The sequence below is a fragment of the Jaculus jaculus genome, chromosome 7 (genome assembly GCF_020740685.1).
Source record: "Jaculus jaculus isolate mJacJac1 chromosome 7, mJacJac1.mat.Y.cur, whole genome shotgun sequence".
Lineage (NCBI taxonomy): Eukaryota > Metazoa > Chordata > Mammalia > Rodentia > Dipodidae > Jaculus > Jaculus jaculus.
The window spans coordinates 105,098,351-105,106,836 of record NC_059108.1 but is presented as its reverse complement, the minus strand read 5'-3'; the positions used below and the strand labels follow the sequence as shown (position 1 = coordinate 105,106,836).

General features: G+C 39.0%; 1 protein-coding gene across 2 annotated transcripts in view; it reads right to left on the bottom strand.

Annotated features, from left to right (window-relative positions):
• Window positions 1–8,486, bottom strand: part of Atl1 (atlastin GTPase 1) — a 67,520-nt gene that overhangs the window by 4,479 nt on the left and 54,555 nt on the right. The window contains exons 10-13 of one of the 2 annotated variants that reach the window (XM_004649168.3): window positions 8,011–8,067; window positions 7,227–7,298; window positions 3,694–4,125; window positions 1,577–1,591 (exon numbers count right to left, since the gene is read on the bottom strand). In XM_004649168.3, coding sequence (XP_004649225.1) covers window positions 1,577–1,591; window positions 3,694–4,125; window positions 7,227–7,298; window positions 8,011–8,067 — 576 coding nt within the window. The remainder of the gene's footprint in view (window positions 1–1,576; window positions 1,592–3,693; window positions 4,126–7,226; window positions 7,299–8,010; window positions 8,068–8,486) is intronic. The other variant, XM_004649169.2, reaches the window with a different exon arrangement.

The following is an 8,486-nucleotide window of genomic DNA, read 5'->3' as shown; positions in this document are numbered from 1 at the left end:
GCTAGTCTTTTTAAAAAAATACATTTTAGTTTTATTTGTTTGAAAGAGAGAAAGAGGCAGAGAGAAAGAGAATAAGTGTGCCAGGACCTCCAGTTGTTGCAAACCAACTCCAGAAGTGTGTACTACCTTGTGCATCTGGCTTTATTTGAGTCCTGGGGAATCAAACCTGGGTCTTTTGGCTTTCCAGGAAAGTGCCTTAACTGCTAAGCCATCCCTCCTGCCCACATGATGGCTAGTCTTCATTGTCAATTTGATGGGATTTTAAATTACCATGGAAACACATGTCTAGGTATGAAGTTATTTCCAGAAATATTTTACTGAGCAGGGAAAATTCACCCTGAATATCGGTAGCAATATCCAATTGGCTGGGGTCCTAGACTGAGTGTAAAAGAAAATGTGAGCTGAGTACCAGTATTTGTCTCTGTTTGATCCTTGACTGTGGGTTGTGTGACCAACCACCTCATGCTCCTGCCACCATGCCTTCCCCACCACAATGGACCTTATCACTTTTTAAACATTTAATTATTTGAAAGCGACAGAGAGAGAGAATGGGTGCTCCAGGGCATCCAGCCACTGCAAATAAACTCCAGATGCTTGCACCCCCTTGTGCATCTGCCTTATGTGGGTCCTGGGGAATCAAGCCTCGAACAGGGGTCCTTAGGCTTCACAGGCAAGCACTTAACCACTAAGCCATCTCTCCAGCCTCTTACTGCTTTTTTTATACATGCATGTGTATGTATATATTTGTGTGGGTACAGGTGCATATGCACATATGTGTATTTGGAAGTCAGAGGACAGTCACTGTGTGTGTTGGGCCTTAGGAATGCTATCAGTTTGTTTTTTTTTTTTAAGAGACAATGTCTCATAGAAGTGGCATATAAGTCCTGGAGATCTACCTGCCTCCACCTCCCCAGCTCCCCAGTGCTGGGATAACAGGCATGTGCTACCAACTGGGCATTTTTACATGGTTTCTAGAGTTCAAACTAAGGTCCTCATGCTTTCGTGCTTTACTAAGTTATGTCCCCAGCCCCTCTCTTTCTTAAGCTGGAAGTCAGAATGAACCCTCAATTCCTTAAGTTGCTTCTTGTCAGATGTTTTGTCAGAATAATGAGGAAAGTAATATAATACCATATCAGATTAAGACTTCTGAAATTTTCTATATATTTCAAGTATTAAGCTGGGTGTGGTTGTGCACACCTTTAATTGCAGCACTTGGAAAGCAGAGATAGGAGGATTGCTGTGAGTTTGAAGCCACTCTGAGACTACATAGTGAATTCCAGGTCAGCCTGAGTTAGGGGGAGAACCTACCTTGAAAAACAAAACAACAACCAAAAAAAAAAAAAAAAAAAGAGAGAGAGAGAGAGAAGCAAATCAAGCACTCTTTCATGATAATTCTTGTGTGCATACCAAATTCTACATAATATTTGCAATATGTTAAAAACTTTTAAAGATTTAAGTTTCAGAATAGGAGCAGTTGATACTGAAGATTTTGCAATTTACATTAAGATACTTAATGCATTGATGATACCATGATGTTTACAAATATATAGCTATTACTTTTAAAAAATTAACTTACCTCATTTGTACTTCCCTGTGGTAGAGGCAATTGTAAAAGGAAAGAAAGGTATATATCTTGCATCATTAATAGCATTATGATATTCACCTGTGTAGTATTTGTCAGCATTTAAGAACAAATGCTCCTGATTTAGATGCCACATTTTAGTTGTCAAAATCTTTTCAAGAACCCAACTCTGTATTCCTATAGGTTTCAGCACTGCATTTTAGGGTTTTGTACATGTTTGTGTGATTGTGTGTGCAGGCTTATGTGTGCCACAGCATGCATGTGGAGATCAGATGACAATTTTTGAACTACTCATTTTTGAGGCAGTTTTTTCTCTCTGTTGCTGCTATTTCTTCACTCTCCATGAGAGTGTATGAAATTTTTCTGTCTCCACCTCTTATCTCACCTTTGGTGTTGGTGAATCCTGCCATAGCTTCTGATTTTTTTTTTTTTTTTAAACATAGGGCATGGTACTCCAGTTTGGGCAGTGAGCACTTTATTCACTGAGCCATCTCCCCAGCCCAGATGGGTTTTGAAGCTTACCTCAGATAACTCATCTTCAACATTTTGTGTGTGAGGGACTACTTGAGACAAGAATGGTCCAGAGGATCAGTTTGTCTTCATTTTCGATTTTCCTCACATTGGTTTAACTCAACTAGATTCTTTGTAGGCACACAATCCATTGCAATTCTATCATAGAGTATATACAGCTGTGTTTTTAATGCTGAGAAAATTGTAGCTATTACTTGCTATCTACAAACTACAAATGTTCAAAAGCCTTAAAAGTCCAAAATTTTATGGAGATAGGTAATTTTACTAAATTTTCATGAAATTACTAATGATCCTTCTTGAATAATGAGGTGGTAAATTGATTACTGTTCTAGATGTGTTTATAATTGTCTCTTCTGTTCCCTAATTAGTTATTTGTACAGTGTACCATGGTAGTCCTGACTCCCTAGGATATAGCTAATTAGGGCCAGTTGTAACTTGAATGTAGAATGTCCCCAGCTGCTATTGCTGTTTTGGGAAGGTTGTACAAGTAAGAAATGAGGTTTTGCTGGTAGAAGTGGATCACTTGGGGGTGGGCTTTGAGGGTTTATAGCCTGTCCCTTCTTCCTGTTCATCCTGTTTCCTAGCTGTGGATGCAGTGTGACAAGCCAGCCTCCCACACCTGCTGCCATCCTTCTCCACCATGATGGCCTCTATCCCCTGGAATAGTAAGCTGAAATAAAATCTTTCCTTCCTTAAGCTCATGTTTGTCAGGTATTTGGTTGTCTCAATGAGTGAAGGAACTAATTCAGGATATAATTGCTATAGCCAGAAAGGGTCAGACAACTGACCTGTGAGCAGCTATTGCCAAGGTTGGCCAGTTGTCTCATGCTGTGTGGCTTGGTACAAAGGTCTAGCTCAAAAACAACTAATTTGATACTGCTTGTAGGACTTTATACTACAACAAGAGTGGTACGACAATGGTAGTAGGTCATTTATGCCCCTTACCACCCCATTGCTAGTCAAATGATAAGTTAAGGTTCTTAACATAGTCCCAGTCAGCTAAAGAAAATCATACTTCTAGCAGTATTAACATTTTTAGTATAAAAATTTGAAATCAGTATATATAGTTTGGTGAACTAGTGAGTTTTATTGGAGTTACTCACAGAAGCATGAGCGAGGGGTTACTACAGCAGCATGGCAGCTGCAGTACTGGCAAGTCTATTCATAAACCCCCAGCACAGGTGAGGACTCATGAAAACTGTCCCAACTAACTCCCAAGCAGCTCCACCAAAGACTTGTCTCCCACTTCCCATGTCTCCCTCCCTCCCCCGCCAGCAATTGCTTATTCCTTATATAACCTTGGGAAAGGACTTCGTGAATCTTGTAACTTTCTGAATTCTATGAAGGCCTCCTTAATTTCATGTATTTCTTAAACCACCAAAATATTAACTAGAAAACAGCTGTGTAGGACACAATGCATTTTAATTAGTTGTATCTTACCATCTCAACAGCTTTTTAAGTTTAAAGACTGGGTATATGTCATGTTCATCTATGTATTTGTATATATCTAATGTAGTGCTTCTTACGTGATATTCAAATGTATACTGAATTTAATTGAGGAAAATTAAAAGCGTTCTTACCTGGTCCCACAAAGCTGCAGCCACCTGGTCTATTACAGCACCCAGCTCCCTGTATTCTCCAGAGTACCGGATATAGGCCCAAGTGCACAAGGTGATTAGGGTCAGTCCCATTATCATATTGCACAGGCTAGCTATGATGTCCAAGCCAATGAATCCAGTCACACCAGCAATCACATATGTGATAAAGATGACAACAAATAATGTGGCTGGGGTACGAGCTGCATGGAAGATATTTTTGCTATCGTTGTGCTTAATGTACTGGATGTAAAGTTCATCTATTTCATTCTCCAATTGCTGCAGGTAACGTCGGCTAAACTCTTCCCCACCCATTTTCTTCACCCCTCGGAATAATTTCACAGATTCTTCTTTTAGCTGCAGATGCTTGGTCTGAAGGTCATTGGGCGCCAGAAATGGCTTGTCACCACCACAAATCTATATGAGATACAGAAGCATTTGTTTATGTAATAACAGTAAATTAGCAACTATAGCTAAAATCTTCACTTAGGTAGTTTCTTACAACATTTTGTAGTGTTGCATAAGAATGTTTGGCTCGCTGGGCATGGTGGTGCGCAACTTTAATCCCAGCACTTGGGAGGCAGAAGTAGGAGGATCACTGAGTTTGAGGCCAGCCTGGAACTACAGAATGAGTTACAAGTCAGTCTGGGCTACAGTGAGACCCTATCTTGAAATCCCTCCTCTCCAAAATAAGGATGTTTCACTCAGTGATGGACTACATTTCCATCACCTGGTGACACTGGCCAGTGCAATGCCTAGTGCATCCTATTACTTCTCATCTGTTTTAGTAAGATCTGTATAAACAAACCTATTGCACTGCCAGTTATTTAAAAGCATACCATATACAGTTCATAATAGTTGACTGTTATTTATAATTTACCATATTATACTTTTTGTCATCGTTTTAGAGATATTTCTTTAAAAAAAATTCACTATAAAATGGTATGCTATGTTATATGAGCTCTATATATTTTGTGTGTACCATGTTTCATGGCCAGGTGTAGTGGCACACACCTTTAATCCCACTCAGGAGGCAGAGGTAGGACAATTGATGTGAGTTATAGGCCAGCTTTGGATTACACAGGGAGTTCTAGGTCAGCCTGGGCTAGAGTCAGAGCATACCTCAAGAAAAAAAAAAGTGTGTGTGTATATGTGTGATACATGTGGAGGCCACAGGTATAAGTTGGAGTCTTCCTCAATCCATTTGGACCTTAGTTATTGAGTCAGGGTCTCACCAGTGCTCACCAGTTTGAGAAGTCTAGCTAACCAGCTTGCTCCAGTGATCCCCCTGACTCTGCCTATCAAATGCTGAGATTACAAGCACACTATGACATCGGACATTTACTTGGGTGCTGGCATCTGAACTTGGGCCTCATGCTTGCATAGCAAGCACTTCACTGATGTAGACGTTACCCCAGCCCCACAGATTACATCAGAAGGACATATGGAGTGATTGACCTGTAATATCTAGGTTTATGTAGATGTGTACTGTGGTGCTTGCACCTCTCAGAGCTTACTTAATCGTGGTCCTTAAGTGACACACAAGTGTAATTAGAAAGGAGGTTGTATATGTGTTGCCCGTCCATACCTATCTGCCCATACCTGAGGCATTCACTGGCCAATGTAGCTGGTACAAATAACTTATATAATAAAGTCACTCTTGATTTTAATTCTCTCTGAGAGGATAAATAATATCCATGTCTTAATCCAAATCCCTCAAGATGAAAAAACATGATCCAACATAAAGTGCAAACTGAGTATGTTCACAAAAGAGTCCAAATCCAAAACAGTTCCTTATATATCCTAGTTCCTTAAGAAGTTAATGACACCGAAGTAATTGTGGCTAATGAAGCTTAATTTAAATCATTTAAATAATTTAAATTAGTGCCATAAAGCTCTCAAAATGAAACTGAAATGTATCTTCTTTCACTGATTTTCCTTTGAATGACTAGGTATTTTCATCATAGACTTAAGTAGGAACATATTAAGTGTTCCTGAACCACATGTTTTGAAATTTTGAAAAGTTACAAGGGGAATCTTGGTCATATCACCCACTTTGGCTATTAAAGGTTTAAAGATATTGTAAATATTATCTGATTATTCTTTACTTATATTACAAGTAACACTGCATATACTATACTTCTCTTGATTTTTACAATTCTATTAGTTTGGGGTTAGTTTTGATTTTACATTTTTAGGAGGAAAAAACCTATCACAGTTAAAACTAAAATGAGAAAATATAAAATATAGGACCTTGAGACTTGATTTCTTTTTTCTTATAGGTTGTATCCTTAAGAGAAATACTGGAAATGTAAATATAAGGAGGCATAGTGAAAGAGTAGCATATATTATTTTTAGCTATTAAATCTTATAAATAGAGCTGGAGAGATGGCTTAGTGGTTAAGCGCTTGCCTGTGAAGCCTAAGGACCTTGGTTTGAGGCTTGATTCCCCAGGACCCATGTTAGCCAGATGCACAAAGGGGTGCACACGTCTGGAGTTCGTTTGCAATGGCTGGAGGACCTCGCGTATCCATATTCTCTCTATATCTGCCTCTTTCTCTTTCTGTCTGTCTCTCTCTCTCTCTCTCGCTGTCAAATAAATAAATAAAAATAACAAAAATCTTACAAACACTGGGAAGATCTGGCTAAAGTAAAATGTGAATAAATTTTATAATTAGAGAACTCATTTAAAATGGCACTAAAGTTATGTTCTATCAGTGGGTCTCTGCCTTTGTCTTCCCACTCTTTCTCTCAGGGATTTACTATGTATCACAAGCTGGCCTTGAACTCATTAGTTGGCCAGGCTGTCCTCAAACTTAAGGTAATTCTCATGCCTTGGTCTTGCAAATGCTGAACTGCAGGAATATGCCAACATGCTTGCTATGTATTATTATTATTTTTCTTTTTTAAAAATATTTTTCAATTTATTTGAGAGGGAGAGAGAGAAAGAAAAAATGGGCATGCCAGGGCCTCCAGCCCCTAAAACTGAACTCCAGATGCATGCTTCCCCTTGTGCATCTGGCTTACGTGGGTCCTGGAGAGTCGAACTGGGATCTTCTGGCTTAGCAGGCACATGCCTTAACCGCCGAGCCATCTCTCTGGCTCCTGTAGTACTATTTTTGAAATATTTTAGGAGGGGCTGGAGAGATGGCTCAGCAGTTAAAGCACTTGCCTGAAAAGCCTGACAACCCAGGATCAAGTCCCCAGTACTCATGTAAAACCAGATGCACTGGCACATGTGTCGGCAGTTTGTGTTTGCAGCAGCTAGAGGCCCTGGTGCACCCATATTCACTCTCATTCATTCTCTCTCCCCCACCTCTCCCTCTCTTTCTCTCCTCACCTCTCCTTTAAATAAATAAAAATATATTTTAAAATGTTAGGATACAAAACATGTGGTACACACAGACTGAGTAAAAGGATGTGACAGCCACTTTGCATGTGGCATGCTATATATAATATGACAAAAAGAGAATGCAGTCAGTGAAGAAATACTGCTTTTTTTTTTCTTTATTTCTTACCTCTTCCATCTTTTTGTTGTATGTGTCCTTAGCAGTTGCAACAGCTGCTAAATTGTTAGCTTCTGCTGTAGCCTTTGGACAAAGTAAAAATTGTAAAATAGAGTTCTTATTTATTAAACCTCCACAGGCAGTTCACATTTCAGAACATCATGTGCAAGAAAGCAAAGTCATAACAATTTGAAGCTGTTGAAATAGTTCTGCATTTTTTAAATTAGTAAAATTAAAATTTCAATATACATAAGGCCTAGATTTTTACTCAGGAAACCATACCACCAAAATAAACTTATTTGGGTGACTCTTTCTCTCAAAAATATGCTTGATCTCATCAAAAGTATTGTGATGAGGAAATTTCAAGCCAAGCCCATGAAAACCAGTATGGAGGCAGTCAGTGTCAAGGCCTGCTGCTGATTAGCTGTTATTAATGATACCAGAAAGGTACCTCAAGAACTTCATTTTAACTATGTAAGGAAAACTAGTTTCTCCTGGTTTGAAATGTTTAATCCTGAAGACCACTTGTTTGCTGTTCCTTGTTGCATATATGAATCTAAATTGCAGTTAGTAGAATAAGAATGAAAACTGGCACAAAGTGGATCTCTAAGTAAGTAAGCTTGCTGATCAATACATGCATAAAGCGATTAGGCAAGTGACTTAATAAACCATTCCAGTATTTTTATTTAGTAATTTATGATAGCCATATTGGGCACATGTGTAAGCATAAGCATGAAAGTTGTGCTTTAGTGACAAGTATGTTTTTAAAACATCACACCTTCTGATTAGTAAATACCTGCAACATGGATTTGGGATGTGGTAATTCTTCACCTTGATAGATCTTTATATAAGCCTAAAACAAAAAAAAAAAGGAAAAAGATTCATGGTCAAGCAATTCCACTTAAAAATATTTTCAGGAGTTTGCAACTATTATGTCTTTCTTATACTTAATTTGCTTTTTTAGTTTACGCCAATCCTGCCCTTCTTCAGAAAGGCTCAATTCATCATCTTTAAAATTTTCTCAGGCCGGGCATGGTGGCGCACGCCTTTAATCCCAGCACTTGGGAGGCAGAGGTAGGAGGATTACTGTGAGTTCGAGGCCACCCTGAGACTCCATAGTGAATTCCAGGTCAGCCTGGGCTAGAGTGAGACTCTATCTCGGAAAAACCAACCAACAAACAAACATATTTCCTCAGATTCCAGGTCAGCCTGGGATACACTGAGACCCTGCCTCAAAAAGACAAGGAAAAAAAAAAGGGGGAGATGATCACT